The sequence below is a fragment of the Trachinotus anak genome, unplaced genomic scaffold (genome assembly GCF_046630095.1).
Source record: "Trachinotus anak isolate AG129_WGS33_773 ecotype Australia unplaced genomic scaffold, CSIRO_AGI_Tana_v1 ptg000008l, whole genome shotgun sequence".
In the NCBI taxonomy this organism is placed as follows: domain Eukaryota; kingdom Metazoa; phylum Chordata; class Actinopteri; order Carangiformes; family Carangidae; genus Trachinotus; species Trachinotus anak.
In genome coordinates, this window is record NW_027273859.1 from 9,893,600 (window position 1) to 9,909,715 (window position 16,116).

Here is a 16,116-nt window from a genome sequence, read left to right on the forward strand (position 1 = left end):
GTACTTGAGTAAATGTGCTTTCACTCCTGCTTTTGTTGTGTATAGGTCAGCTGAACATGAAAACATGTAGTTTGTCTACAAGCAATAATACAATTCATTAAATATGTGAAATGAAATGAAATACTGCTTATAACCTCAACAAACCTAACACTATCCCTGTGTTCCCATAATAATTACCAAAGTATGGCAATGCTTTCTATGAAATAATTAGATAATTATAGGGTACATTGTTTCATTTAAATTCTACATAGTTAACGTCATATATATTAAAAAAAAAAAATTAGAACCATAACTTTCATTTTTTATTCTTTTAATCCACCGAAGTCAACACAGATAGGGTCAAATGCTGACGGGACCAATAATTTCCCCAAAAACCCTGGTAACCTACAAAACATACATGACCGAGAGAGTATCACACTTGCTGGGAGAGGGGCAACAAAACAGTGCTCAACATTACAACTCAATAACCATTACCAAGAAACTTCCCCAAATGTAAATCACTTCACATTATAGCTTGGCAAACAAAACCTACACTTGACAAGGCAATGAGGAAGAAATAATCCAGTGTTTTACAGTGTGGTCGTACAGTGTCGCGTCACCGACAACCCGTTGTGGTGTGGTGAATACAGTTACTACCTTGAGTGAATCTGGTGTCAAGAATGTCGGGCAGATAGAGGGGTAAAGAGGAGAAGAACTGGATATCTGGTAATTCATTCACAACACTAACACCGAGAACAGTGGACACATCATCAGCACACTGTGAGGGATTTCATCAACATACCGAAGCGTTTTTTCATCAGGTCTCAAAGATCATGGTTCCACTTCTTTAAAGAGCCTTCATAGATACAGTGTGCTATCAATATCTTACAGAATAGGCAAGCAAGTAGTTCAATTCAACAAATATCCTAAAACATACAGACATATCCAATACAAATAAAAAGCTGCAAGCTCACATACAGTTTTACCATTTGGATTGTTACAGGTGCAAAACAAATTCTGTCAAAACTGGGTAAAAGGTGACTCTACCCTGGCTGCTGTTCTTACAAAGCTTACGTGACTGCTGTGAGGACATCACCTACACATAGACAGCAAAGGTCATATAGCACCAGGTGCAGAGAGGTTGTCGGCAAACCTCCCATCTAGCTTCTTCGTGGTGTCTTGTCTATCTCCTGAACAACAGACACCGGTCTGATTATTGGAAGCTTGTTGCCCTGACAACCTTTCGACAAACAGGAGGGAAAAACAAAATGATGAAATGAGGTGAGAAAAAAAGGTTCATGTTTCTCAGACAAAACGTTATGTACCAGCCATTTCTCTCCGACACCCATATTCAGGTCGAAATTGAATGAGTGGTTTGATTCTAAAGTACCCTTTCTTTTCCTTTCAGTGCAGTCAGCGCTTTCCAAAATGACTTAACAAAAACATTAAACATCAATTTTTTTTAAAAAAGTGCAACTATAACACAAAAGGAAGACCAAACTGAAATGTTCAGCTAATATTGCAAACTTAAAATGTAAAGGTCTTCTGAGATGCAAAAACAATAGTCTACAGTCTAATCAGTATTTTCACATTTTTGTATCAACAAAGCAACATTTTTTTTTTTTTTTTACTAAAACATCAATGCTACAATGTAGCAGTGTTACAACATGGACATTGGAGGCTTTACTTTCAACTAAAGGTGGTAGTGTAACACAACCAACCACACATTCTAACTAATATCTGGAAAATAAACAGCGCAAGAAAAAAAAAAAAAAAAAAAAAATTGTAAACAACTGCTGTTTCTAAGATGCCCGCTCATGAAACTGACCGCTTCTCAGGCCTAGTGTTTCTGTCAACTAAACTGCTCAAACATGTACCGCAAAAATGATACAAAAATGTAAACAAATGTAAACAAATTACTTTCATCAATAATCAAACTGGGCTTAAAAAACAGCAAAAAAGCTGCTTCCATTCACTTGATCCTTCCTTGATGACAGTAGAATATGGCAGGAAAGATGAAACACAATGGAACAGTGCTTTCTTTTTTTTTCCCCATGAGGTGACATAGTGGTAATGTGTGAATAAGAATGGATGGAGTGCTTTTGGGTGGGGTGCAGGGGAAGTCAGAGGCGACCATATGTGACATGACAGTGGAAAGAGTGGCCTCTGGTCCCGTGTTGCCCTGCACCCCGTCTCAGCTGTGAGAAGAGTTTAGCCGAGGCTGGTGATGTTAGCTTTCCCACCGGGGGGAGCCACGATGCGCTGAGTGGTGCGACGAGGAACATTGTCGTCAACCTGGGCACCTAAAAAAAAATTAAGATACAATGTGATGCAACTTAAATGCTTAGTTGTGATAGATGACAACTTCCAGGAATGCAATCTGCACTTCGACTCACCAGACAGGCTGAAGCCAGACTGGTGAAGGTTGCGCACTGGCTGGTGAGTAAACTGTTGCTGCTGCTGCTGCTGCTGCTGCTGCTGCTGCTGCTGCTTGGCAGGAGAAGTCTTCACTGAGGAGACTGTGGACATCACCTTGGGAGTCACAGTCACCTCACACACCGGACCATCATACTGACCCCTGGGGACTCCCCGCAACTCTGTGAGCTAAACATACAAGCAAATTCATCAGACCACAAGCTGTGCAGCTAGTTCCCCAGCTACCTATAATGAATATAAGAATTCAGTTCAAAGGTGCAACTACTTGCAGGTAGGACTCACCCTGCTGCGAGCCTTTATCCTCTTGTACACTTGGTCGGGGAAGGGTTTACGGCTGATGTAGCGCCCGCAGCCCTCAGTGGTGTGAAGGCTGCCCTCCTCCAACACTATCTTACCTTGGCTGATCACCACCAGAGGACCTCCTCGCACCTCTGTGCCCTCAAAGATGTTATACTCCACAGCCTGGGGGAGGAGGAGATTTGATTAGGAGAAAAAAAAAAAAAAAACACTATTCAGGGTCGATGGAAAATGTGTAATGTGCCTCATTGCATGATTAACATAAATCATGTGTTTTTTTCCCAAAAATGTTTCTATATAATTTTATATATAATTATGCTTAATAAAGAAAAAGATGAATGCTTTAAAGTAGCATCATGTCAGAAAGTTGTTCTTTATGCCTGAATTAAATTTTTACAGAATTTAATTTATATTAAATGAGGTCTACATTACATTAAACAAGATTTTACTTGCAGTCCCTTTAAGTAAATTTACTTTTATAAAGGTTAAACTACAGTGTGCGCACTGTAAAGTGTATATTTTCTACTGTTCCTGCAGAAGTAACATGCAATGTGCATTGCAGCCAATATCATACAGTCTGAAGAATTATACTCTCAACATGTCTGGGACACATACTATAGATGACAAAAAAAAACAAGACAGGCAAAGTAACCGTCTCACCAGATTGTGGCTCTTAGCTGAGATGATCTTAGTGATATCAGGGTCCCACAGCACGAGGTCGGCGTCAGACCCCACAGCGATGCGGCCCTTGCGGGGGTACAGGTTAAAGATCTTGGCTGCGTTTGTGCTGGTCACTGCCACAAACTGGTACTCATCCATCTTGCCAGTCACCTTTTGGGACAGGACAAAGAAGCACATACTCACATCTAAACATACACAGAGGCTCAGAAGGTCATTTACTGTGGAGTACTTCACAAAAAGAATTTTAGGAGTGTGCGAAACAAGCTCACCACACATTTGTCCCAGATTAGGGACATCCTCTCCTCGGTACCGTTGGTGCCCTCTGGGATTAGGCTGAAGTTATCTTTGCCTACTGCGCGCTGAGAAGTCTGGAAAGTGCAGTGAGCACTACCAGTCACCTGTAAGTCCCCACTAGGAAAGAAAAAAACTAAGAATATGCAAAACTGTGACATCTCTTTGCTTCAGTTAATATCCTATCTTTGTAGTAAGTGTATGTAAGTAAATGTCACTTCAGTGTCCCTCCTCCGCAAAGGGCATTTCATAATGAATGTAGTCACAAAAGGAGGAATCGCTGGGTTAAAAGAAAAAGCAGTAACACATGTCAAATTGTGTTCCTGCCACAGAGCACCTACCATGACAACAGGGAGTTGAGGTAGTCGGGGGTGGTGGGATCAGGGCTGAGTGGTGGAGAAGTGACATAGGCTGCAGCCTTGGCCCAGTTCTTGCTCCAGTAATGAGTACCGTCTGTGCCCAGGCTGGCAGATATGGGCTCCCCATAAACCACAGCACCTACAGGAGCAGACAGAATGATGTCATTGTGAAGTTGAAGTATGCAGTGTTTTGGCAAAGAACAAGATCAAAAAGTCTCCTGTTACCCCTTTTCCTGGCGAGAGCAATGACATCAGCCGCACTCTTGCTCATCACCTTGGTGATGTAGAGAGGACAGTTGGTCTGATTGGCTATGGTGACAGAGCGGTTGACTGCCTCAGCCTCCACCTGCAGACACACAAAGTCAGATTCATTATTGCCATACTGGCTGTCTGACAGCCCCTCCTTTTATTGTGGGTCTTTTAATCTCTAGAGTACATCATCCTTTCTCTTACGGGCACAGTAATTGAGAAACCAGCCCTCCGTCTTACCTCCTCTGGGCGGCTGAGCACATGACCTTCAGGACCAGTGATCCCCAGCTCTAGAATACGTTTCTGCTCCTAAAATATCCAAACAAAACAAAACATTGTAATACAAAATTGAAAAGAAAGAACTGCCTACAGGTAAGATTTGACCAACTTTATCAGTGGCTCTGTTACCTCTGCAATAATGTCTCCATTCTCAGCATGCACCTGCGCAATGGCTCCAAGATCTCTGACAACACTGAACACCTCATAGATCTAAGAGAAAATCACACAAATTCATCAGCTCATAGATCAGGCATCCGTGCCGAAGACATCTAACAGCCTCTGACAGGTGACTCAGCGAAGGTCCCACTAATACCAACCAGAAGCAAGCAAGCATACCTGAGAGTCAGAAAGTTGGAAAACATCCTTATAAGCCAAATAGACCAGGAAAGAGTTGACACCTGAAGATAGAAAACTTATGAGAGAAAATGGCCAAAGGTGGAATAAAGAGAGCAAAAGAAGGAAAACCCAGAGCAAAGGAGGAAGGTAAAATCAAAAGGATAAAATTACAAAGCAGAAATATTGAGTTACTGTCTAGTTACTGTTTTTTCACTCAGCGAAAAGTGGTTGATTTTTTCCCTATGCAGTGTCAGAGAAACACTTTCTACTGCACCAGTGAAAGTGGCAGGTAAGTCAGTGACTTTAAACTGTACGTGCAGATGGAAGCTGTTGACTACATACCGTGATCCTTCGCCAGGGTCTCCATCTCTTCCTGGGTGCCTTTGTTCCACTCAGTGATGTCCACATGCAGAGAATAGTCACAGCAGGACTTGCTATCAGCCCACTCCCTCCACTGTTTGAAAGCAGCAACCAGGCTGACGCCAGGCTCCGGCACCACATGGTCAACTGCACAGCACAAACAAACAGGTTGGATTTAATGTGCATAAGCAAGCTGCATAATTAAAATCATACGCTTGACAGCATATGCATCTACAGTGCTGCAGTGTTCCTGCGACAGGATGACTGTGCTTTTAAACTGGATGACAACACGTGTGGAAATCTGATATAATACATACTGATCATGGTCGTTCCCCCAGCCAGGGCAGCCCGGGTGCCCTGGTAGAAGTCATCTGCTGCCACCATGCCCCGGTCAGGCATCTGGAACCGGGTGTGCACGTCAATGCCCCCAGGCATCACCATTCTCCCATGAGCCTCTATGATTTTAACTCCCCCAGGAACAATGAGGTTGTCTCCGATTTGCCTGAAAGAGACAAATGAAAAAAAAAAACAAAACAGATGAATTAATAAAGGAAACATATTAAAACTGAGACTTAAAACTTATCGTTCTTATAGGAGCCAGAAACCAACCTGAGTTGCACTTGCAAAACCTTAAATAACAACAGTACAGTTCATCTTCAAACTGAACTTACTTGATGACTCCATCCTCCATGTAGATATCAGCCAAGAATGACTGATCATCGTTCACTATCTTTGCTCCTTTGATGAGGAGACGGTCACTCTGAAACAAGGAGACAGCGTTTCACATCAGTCATAAAGCACAAATGAACTGAGCCACTTACTGAGCAGAGTAAAAGAGCAAGTGATCATCTCTTTTCATTGCTAGTGGCTGATTCGTTCGTTCCATGACCGAACAGTAAATTTTAACACTGATCACAGACAGAATAAAAAAAGAACCTTAGTCCAGCTTAGGTATCATTCAGTCTTATTTCATTTAGTTCAATGCATTTCCCAGTCTGTTCAGAGAACTCAACAAAATTCAAGCAGACAGAAAGCAGCTGAAGTTGTGAAACAGCTAACAGTCACCAACCTTCAGCCCGTGGGAACAACGATGAGGTTTATCCTACTTGATTTATTCACACACATCATTTGAAGGGAAGGAGCAATTCTTGATCAAAACCCTCAAGTAAAGAGCTCAAACTGTCGAGTGGCACAATTAGCTCCACCTGTATGAGATGAAAGGAGAGCGTACTCGGCTGGCCTACTTCTCCTACAGGCTTCCCGGGGGCTCTGAGGACAGTATGGGGAGCTAATGAAGACAAGAGTGGTTTACTGCAAACCTCACAGCGGGAAACACTCAGTATCTAATGTCCAGGGTGAGTGGACACAGATAGCAGGAATGCATTAGATTTATACAAGTCATGGCTGCACTGTCGTGATCTCCCGGGCCTTTACTCTCCTATAAGTGGGTCATATGACCTTATGTCATCTCTGTGCTCAGTCATGAGTGTGCTGAGGTTGTCATGAACCTTTACTCAAAAGAGCTTTCACTGTTCAAAAATTGCTGTGGTCCTTAACTCCATAAATGAATGTAGAAGATATATATTAATCACAAGTGTCCATTTTTACAGCAGAGGGAGACACACACACACACACACACACACACACACACACACACACACACACACACACACACACACACGCCCCTGTTGTGAAAGTACTATAAACAGAAGTAGACCTTCAGTTTATTAGGTACAACTAGACAAATCAAAAGCAGTTTAATGTAGGGCTGCAACTAACTATTTTTATTTTCATTATCAATTATTCTGCCAATTTTTTAATAAATTAATTGATTCATTGTTTATTCTATAAAAACGTCAGAAAATTGTGAAAATATACCCATCAGAACTTCACAGTTGAATTGAATCTTCAAATGTCACGTTTTGTATGAGGAAAAGCTCAAATATCCAAAAACATTTCCTTTACAATGATACAGGATAAAGAAAAGCAGGAAATCCTGTCGTTTGAGCTGGAATCAGAGAATATTTTGCATTTTCTTTCACTGTTTTTACTTGAAATTGACTGGAACCATTAATAGATTATCAAAATATACTCATTATTTTTCTGTCGATTGACACACAAATTAATTGACTAATTGTTTCATCTCTCATATAATACAATAGGCCTGAAATAAATCCTACTTTCATGTTCAGTTTCAGTTGAAACTGTTTTAGAGAGGTGTTGATTCAACTGGTCGTTCTGGAGGATGTAGTCTGTGATGCTGTTCAACCATTGCTTCATACACAGACGTGTTTTACATTATTACATAATAAGAGGAACACCTGACCATGATTAGTAGAAAATGTGACTCTTCCAGCATGATGATCACCATGACTGTATCAACACAGGGCTGCAACTAGAAATCATTTTCAACATCAGTTAATGCAATTTTTACTGTTTTGATTAAATGGTCTATAAAACATCTGATGTCAGTGAATGACATCATCTTATTCGCTGCCAAATAATCTTCCACCACAGTAAGACACAAAGAGAAATGTGGTCATTACGCCCGTGGTTTTAACTGATTAAAATAATGAATTCATGTTTGTCATAATCGTTGTGTTTTTCTCATTCTGCTTTTTCTTAAACTGACTGTATCTATATATAGCAACATTAGCTTGAACAGTATGAATTAGTGGGATGAAGAAGGACGAGGCTGTGACTACAACCTTCACAGAATTGCTATCATTCCTGCTTTGGTGACAATGTGATTTGAACAAATTCCCTCACTGTTATTCAGGGACAAAGCCTTATCTTGGTGTTTTGCTAAAAGCTCTGCAGAGTGAAACTATCTGCTTCCTTCCAAACTAGTAAGTGGTGTCTGACTGTGTGTGTGTCTGAAGGCCTGGGGGCTTGCTGCAGAGCCACTGCTGTCTGCAAGTTGTGTCTAGGATGTCGGGGCTGTATGTTTATAACCCTGGTTTGACCTGTGAGAGGCTTCACAAGTACCTCGATAACTGTCTAGGTACAAAACAGACCAATGGACAGTGTGGTGCTATCCAATGATCAAACTAAAAGCAGTTGCTGTCTATATGCCTCAGCACTCTAGCTATAACAGCTGGATGATGAAAGCTTAGGGAAAAAGGTTTGGATGGGTGCTGTCCAATGACCTACTTTACAAAAGAGGTTCTACTTCTTTTAACTATCACGACATCCCTGCTGTAGGCCCTTTATACTCGCTCTGGTTGAAAAGAAGCAAAATATAATATCCTCAAATCCCCATTTACAACAGTATTTCACACAGTCGGGGTCAAACAACCCAAGCTTGTCCTAGCTGCAGCATTGCAAGATTTTGCAAAAAAAAAAAAAAAAAAAAAGTGTCCACTTAAGAGGGCAGGCTGAGTAGATGTGGGAGGATGGAGGATGACAGATGAGAAGATGACAGTGAAGGAACCTGTGCCTAAACAGCTTAACTGCACCCTGCAAGCTGAGGATGCTGAGGAGGAGGGCTAACGTCGCAGCTACTAAAGACAGCTAAAGAGGCAAAGAGCTGCTTCAGCCAAGCCCTGGGTGCCCTCTACAGAGAGGACTTGCTGCCCCAGCTAAAAAATAAAGAACTGTCAAAGAGCTTACTGCAAGCCCACTCTGTGGTGCTCATTGTTCCTCCCGGGCTGTCCGTCTGTGGGGCTGGAGCAGGGCTGCTGCCGGCGACAGCGTCCGTGTAAGTGAATGGACACGACAGCTAAAGCGTTTGGCTAGCTGTTGGTCTAATCTGGAGGCTCACCGCACATTACAGTGATGCCACCACCCAAAACTATAAATAAATATACATATGTATTCAAGTGATTAAACAATACTCACTGTAATTTTTGGGATGTTCTTCTTTCCTTGGTAACCGGACATTTTGAGGATCCCTCTGACACAGCTGTCCCCTGCCTCTTGGCTAACGCTAGCTAGCTTCGACTGGAAAACCTCAGCTGCCAATGAAAGGATGACTGGATGCTCTGCTTGCTGGCCAGTCGACGCCCTGGGCGACTCCTGTCGAATAGCAAGTAAAGTTTGCACAGTGCAGCCTCACAAATAATTTGAAATGTGTCTCTACGTCGTTGCCTAACAATCCTATCCTTGGATTTACTGCTAGAATAGGTCCCTGAAGACCAGACAGGCACCAAGAAGAGAAGGGCCACGAAAAGGTACCGCGCATGCGCACTGCCCCGCCCTGCACAGCCACAGCTCCATGCTTCTCTGATGTGTTTTCATCAGTTCTGGGGGGGGAAACAGGTTGAGCATCACCTGTGTAATTGGCTGTCAGGATCAGCATGGGGCAGAGATCTCAGCGGGTTCCTGGGTAATAAAATAATTACACATGAATAATAACTAATAAATAACAATACTGGAGCATTAATTCTTAGTTGTATTAGTCGTTGGTTAATTATGCAATTACCATTCCTGCATATGAGCTGATTCACTTTTGTCATATTAAGAGGAACTTTTTTACACTGGGCAGTCACATTTCCCCTGACATTTAGCCCTGGCTCACATTTTGTCTTTTCTGTTTCTGACGTGGATACATTTTTAATTACTGTATGTATGACCGAAAGGAATTAAAACACTTTCACTTTGGATTGTGAGATAATGGGCTCCTGGGCATAGACATGTAAAAGGCTTCCATACCATCCAACATAGGAGGAGTTGTTCTGTGTCTCTTTTTAGTCATCTTGCATCTGTTTGCAGTTGTTTTGCAACTCTATGAAGTTGATTTGTGTTTCTTTGTCATCTCTTTCTTCTGTAGTCTCATTGTGCTCATTTGATTTACTTTCTAACAAGAAATATTAACTTCAAACAGAGGTTCTGGCAAGACGGCCCCCCTGACACCTTGGGCCCCTAGACCTGTGCCCCATAAAGCCCATTCAGTAATTCAGCCATGTTACACTTTAATGTCATGTTTGCAATATAACAGTAAGATGGATGGAATAAAATTTGACATAATAATTGACATCAACCCTCACTTAATTGACAAAATGTACGTCAGCGTCACATTCATGTAGCGTAGCTGCTATTTAAATAGCAAACACAGAGTTTATTCCCCTCGAGGTGATTAAAATTTGCACCTGGTAAGACCATCAGAGTCATGGTGATCAGTGAGGATCCAGCACTGGAAGAAGACTGAAAATAGGAACTTGTTCACCACAGAAAAATGTGGGGTTCATTTAATTGGCTTTTTTTTTTACATGTCAAACGTCAACAGAAATTCTGATATTTACTAGATATAAAACTGTATCTCTATGAGTTTTACATTAGAATTTAAAAGGGGAAGGGGCTTGTGTAATATCTACAACCTTATAGGACTTATAGGAGTGTTTATTTAAAAGGCAGATGCACTGCATAATTCTGACACTTTTGAAAGCCAGATTGCCAAAACGATTCTGTCTTATTTAATTAAATAATTCGTTGTCACCAAATGCAATCCTCCTCTGTCATCATTAACAATACTACATTTCTTTTTCAGTGTTAACAATGAAGAGAAGACCATGAAAAAATAGCAAAGAGATGCTTCATAGAGATGCAGTTTAGGGCATGTGAGGCCTAAACAAGGTTAGACAAGTGAACCCGTGTCCAGGAGTTTACCGGTTTGATCACTGAAATGAGAGGATAAATCTGAGTGTGGAGAGTGAAAAAGTGGCACCCATCGCCACCACCGAAGAGCCCTTGAGCCAGAACCTTAACCCCGATCTGTGTAGCAGCTCAGATAGATACTGATGTTTCGACACTTTTAAAAGGCTTAGCTACTAACACAGATATGGAACATAGGATTTATTATGGACTGATTGTGTTAGCTAGGTTATCACATGACTTCAGCTGGAAGAGGAGTTTAAACCTCACCTAAGAAGGACATGAATGTAGAAGAGGATACATTTGTGACGCCTGAATTGAATTTGAAAACCGACCGTCATGCAACAATCCCACATTCTCTTTCAAACTTATTATAATCATCATGATCCCTGCTGCTCACTGATCAGCTGTGAAGAAGCCCATATGTTCCTCTGATGCCCAACTACTCCACATTCGACCCTCCAGACTGTGCACCATGGGCAACAGGGCCTTCAGTGTAGCTAACGTCTGGGACACTCTCCCTCAGACTGTCCACGAGTGCACATCTGTTGTGTCTTTCAAGACACAACTTAAAACACATTTATTTTGGCTGGCTTTTCCTGGTGCTCTGTAAAATTTACATTATGCATTTTTTATTCTTATCGTGCGTATGAGTATGTGAGTATGCGTGTGTATGAGTATGTATGCATGTATATATATGTGTTTATGTATGTGTGTGAGTATATATGTATACACATATCAATTTTATTTTCATTCATTCATATGTTGTTTTATCTTCTCCGTGTTTTATCTTGTTTGTGCTTCTGAATGTTTTATTCACTTTATTAAGTGTCCTTGGGTGTTTTGAAAGGCGCTTATGAATAAAATCTATTATTATAATGATATGTGCCTTTTATTAGCTATTCACCTCCTTTGTATTTATATCTCAGCCACTGTATACAGTAAAAATTTTATTCAAATTCCAAAACGCTCTGTATTGCACACTGATCAACTGTACATGAGCCTGTTATGATGACACGTACAGTTTATGAGTTAGTATGAGTTATATAATGCATTAAAGCCTAAATGCATGTTGAGGGCTTGAAAACCACTACAGCCAGTACTGTTCATTATGGTTGATGATTTTTCATGATTATGTCATCCATTTACAAACACTGACAAAAGAGTCATCCAGTCATCCAGTCAGCATCAATATACAGAGAACACATGCATTTTCTGCAGGAAATGCTTCTCATGTCTATTTCTATCATTTTCCTGGAAGTTCTACACACACTTTACATTTTTTATTGTTTCATACTATGTGAAATGATTGCACAGTGAAATCTAGATAAAAGTCAGATAACACTCTTAAATGAGGCCCCTGGAAATACCTTCCTGTGTGGTGGTTTCTGCAACTGACGCTTCAGCAATTAAACGACAGCAAAAACACATTACTTACATCGCCACAATGCATAAGCTACAATATGCATTAATATCAATGTATAAACAAATTATACAATGTCAAAAGGTGTCTATTAAGTAGGGCAGATCACAGCTTAAATTATTTTTCACATCTACATCTTTAAATACCTAAACATATAGGAAAATCAAAAAATAGTCGAAGATAAATCACCAATGTGCAGTGGTGAAAGATACAAATTTGGCACTCTGCCATTGCTGCTATATTATGTGTTAAAGAAGAAGATATGTCGGCAAAAAGAAATAAAAATAGCATATGGCCTGGTAAACTGCCATCCGGCCTAGGTTCCACTATCATAATATACTCAAACAGCCCCACTGTAAAATCTTTGAGCTACATAACTACATCTGTGTTTAAGCTTTCCAACCTTCAAATAAAAAAACAAACGAAAAAAAAACAAAGCTTTTAAAATAAACCATGAGGAGTCAAAATGATTCAACTTCTATTCTCCAAAACCTGTGGAATTGAAAAACCAATCCCACTTGTGCAGCATCATTTTGTTGCCCACCCTCCCTGTGAACTGCACCTTGAATGTTAAGCTGAAAAAGTTAAGGCTATAAGAGTCCCTTCTGTTCCCACAGCCAATTCAATTAGTTTGTATTGCAGATATGGTGAATATTTTTGGTTCATACACTCTGCTGAGACACCAGAGGAGAGATGCAGTTTAGGAGAAGGCCAGATTTCTCATGACATTACATCAATACAAAATTTCAAAAAGAAAAAATCCAAAACCCTGAAGCCATCTGACATCAAATCCTTGTCACATGTTATTGAACTGAATAGAAAGACTAATATATTCCAGGTCTAACAGCAACTGTTATCTACTGGATTCAAGTTGGTGACATCTGCTAGGTTCAATGATGCCCTGTGTGAAAATGTGACGGAGTGCAACCACATTACGCAATGTGCATACTTTTATAACTAACATCTACAATGGGACAGAATTGGATGCTGATTGGAAGGGGGATGTGGGTGTACAACAGATGCAGAGAGACATCTTGGCTACAGGTTGAGAGACTTTGTAGACGGGAGAACATCCAGGCACTGCTTCATCCTCCATTCAGTAAGAGCTGGTGGAGGCTGTGGCAATTCTCTTCCCAATGTACACCCTGAAAGGAAGGAAATCCAAGCATCTGAATAAAATGTGTTAATGCGTAAAAACATTTTGGACAAATGACACAGCAGAGGAATAAAGCCATTAATCTATATCAGCTGATTAATGTAAATTAAACTTGACATTTTCTGACACATGCAGGTGTTACTCTGAATGAAATAAGTTATCCCAGTTAACAGTTACAACTCGCAAGTGACAGTAGCTACTCCCTCAGTCGCCGGTTCCTACTCTGCTCCTAAACTTTCAGTGGGTAGTTGACAGGTGCATGATTGATTCGCCACTTTCACCATTTTATAAATGAGGCCCAGGTCTGAGCAGACAGGTGTCACATGCATGAATTGTAAAACATCGATCAAAAAAACATTTCAAAAAATGTAACTTTGTCACTGCAGAGCTGAGCCTTTCATTACATGAAGACAGACAGACTTACCCGAGGCCAAGAGCGAGGATGTGTGAGATGAGTAAAGATGGGATGAAGACTTTGAGGAATTCAGCAGAGAAGATGCCACCTTTCTTCATGACCCCACTCTTCCTCATACTGAGAGATACTGAACGTCGGGGGTGCCTGAAGTGGAACTCCCTAAGAGGTACAGTCAGTCGACCAATTAATGCAAACTTATTTCAGACAATATCCTGAACAACTATTTGTGAGTGATGCTGGAAGTGAGAGTGAGTCTGCTCACTTTGGTGGAATGTTTTCGGGTCTGCTGGACCAGTCAGCGACCCAGTCTACTTCTTTGTTCATGAGGATGTCTTCCTCTCTGTCCTTCTCAGCACCATCTTCCTCTGACTGCAAATGGGCAGATAAAGCCTAGAGGTTTTAGCATGAAATGAAAAGTCTTGAAAAGGGTTTAAACTCTAGAATTAAATCTGTTGTTTTACCTGACTACCTCTTGGGCTGGGCATCTCCACATCAAATGTTATCTGACCCTCATCCTGATCTGGACTTGGTGGCCTGTGAGGACTGAGTCAACACATTGAAGTTAAAAAATAAAGAATAAAACTCATGTTAAGGCAAGTCCAGTTTACCTCCACGCAAACACAATTGCCAGTGCTTTAAACAGCATTTAAGGCCTTTATTCCTACCTATCACAGGAAGAGCTACTTGGGCTGGATTCATGCTGTGCATCCAAGAGGATCTTTTCCATGTCTCCATTGTGGATAGAGGAGGATGATGGCACATGCTCCAATCCTCCGATAAGGGTTTCATCATTCTCAGGCACCACTTCCAAGGTCTGCAGAGTTTGGCTCACTGCAGCATTCGCATTTATTTGGTCAGCAGCGGGTGTCATTAACAGGTTGGTCTGCACGCCCTGGGTCCCCGTGTTCCCATTGAGCTCCAGCTCTACCCAAGAGCCTTGGCAACACAAAGGTCAAGAGGAGAGAAAGACGGGAAATTAGGCTTGTTGTCTCATAGTGCAAACCTAACAGCAGACTGCTTACCACAGAGCAACACACCTCTGTCTGCTTTCAATAGGAAATAGCTGACCTACATTTCCTGCACCGCTGACACTCTGCATTCAAATGAACTGGCTGTGCACTGCATCCATGATAGCATGCATTTCTTTGTGCCACTGCCCCACAAACAGCTTGCACATTTTTTTTTTTTTTTTTTTCCCAGACAGGCGGGAGTTATGTAATCTCCTACAGCCAGCGGGCTTGGGTGAGCACCAAATGTAAACCTTCCAACATCAGACGCCCTTTCTTCCCCTCCGTTTAGGGCTCGCTGAATGTAAAATATAACTCAGGTACTTCGACGACGCACACATGCATTAGACCGACTGCACATTTACAGGCCAGTCTGTCATCGACGCTGCTCTCATATGAGGTCTTGCATAACTGTGGGGGGCAGTGCGAGGCAATCTGCCCAGGCATGTCGCTGTTCCAGCTGTGATGTTGACACACATTTAGTGCGCGTCTCTGTCCGAGCTCATCATTTAGCCCTTGACAAAACTGTTCATCGATTCACGTCTGAACGCACATTTTGCCAGTTTAGGGGCCGTTTTGTCTGCAGCCACTTTGGGCTATAACACCCTATCATTGTCTTCCTCGAGAATTGAGAATTAATTAGAAAGACGGTGGCTTGTTGAATAAAAAGACAACCTGATCACCCGAGTAGTCAGGCTGATACGACATTTTATCAGAAAATTTAAATAAAACCAACAAAAAAAAAAAAAACCCAATATTTATTTCGTCTTTTGTCCCAAACTTGTTTTCATCTTGGCCAGAGCCCGCCCAGCGCCGACTTGCGTACGCGATTGGCTGCCATTCCATCAATCAAACATTTATCGCAACGCAATTGGCTAGCTGACGGTGACGCCAGACAACGTCACCCTCCACCCCTCCCAGAAGAAGAGGAAATTCCGTACCCGATGTAACTTTTACAATAAACTCTCCATTGCACGAATATTATCAAAAACACACAGACTTATTAAGAGCACCTACCGCAGCGTTTGTTACGTGGAGCACGGAGAAGCTGACGAGGGTACGTACCGTGAAGCACAGGCTCCTCGTTATTGTTGTGCTGAGCAGCGGCGGTGGACATGTTGACTCCCCAGCTCCAGCATTCATCAACATGACACGCAGACAAACTACCAAGTGCGCAGGCGTCAAACCTGTCCAGAGTCCAGCTCTAGATCAGGGAGGGGATGTTTTTTGCATTTTCTTTGAAATGTTATTTTTAT

The 16,116-nt window shown here is 41.6% G+C and overlaps 2 protein-coding genes and 1 long non-coding RNA gene across 4 annotated transcripts; 1 reads left to right on the plus strand and 2 right to left on the minus strand.

Moving 5' to 3' along the window:
• Positions 1-293: 293 nt before the first annotated feature.
• Positions 294-9,446, minus strand: dpysl2a (dihydropyrimidinase like 2a). Its single transcript, XM_071482469.1, has 14 exons — positions 9,108-9,446; positions 5,939-6,027; positions 5,585-5,769; positions 5,250-5,414; positions 4,908-4,969; positions 4,701-4,781; positions 4,533-4,601; positions 4,269-4,389; positions 4,026-4,182; positions 3,663-3,804; positions 3,373-3,543; positions 2,698-2,877; positions 2,376-2,583; positions 294-2,282 (listed from the first exon to the last, which is right to left on the minus strand). Exons 1-14 carry the CDS (start codon positions 9,147-9,149, stop codon positions 2,191-2,193), a joined length of 1,764 nt encoding a protein of 587 aa, XP_071338570.1. The 5' UTR covers positions 9,150-9,446; the 3' UTR covers positions 294-2,190.
• On the plus strand, positions 9,169-10,894 carry LOC139623869 (uncharacterized). Its single transcript, XR_011691599.1, has 3 exons — positions 9,169-9,298; positions 9,388-9,439; positions 10,756-10,894. It is a non-coding gene; the product is annotated as an uncharacterized lncRNA (long non-coding RNA).
• Positions 10,895-11,792: 898 nt separating this feature from the next.
• Positions 11,793-16,064, minus strand: bnip3la (BCL2 interacting protein 3 like a). 2 transcript variants are annotated; one of them, XM_071482472.1, is made up of 6 exons: positions 15,926-16,064; positions 14,519-14,789; positions 14,315-14,396; positions 14,116-14,222; positions 13,863-14,012; positions 11,793-13,427 (listed from the first exon to the last, which is right to left on the minus strand). In XM_071482472.1, exons 1-6 carry the CDS (start codon positions 15,975-15,977, stop codon positions 13,379-13,381), a joined length of 711 nt encoding a protein of 236 aa, XP_071338573.1. In that variant the 5' UTR covers positions 15,978-16,064; the 3' UTR covers positions 11,793-13,378. The 2 variants fall into 2 exon arrangements, with proteins under 2 accessions (XP_071338573.1, XP_071338572.1); XM_071482471.1 differs by having other exon boundaries at positions 15,878-15,992.
• Between the last annotated feature and the right edge of the window lie 52 nt (positions 16,065-16,116).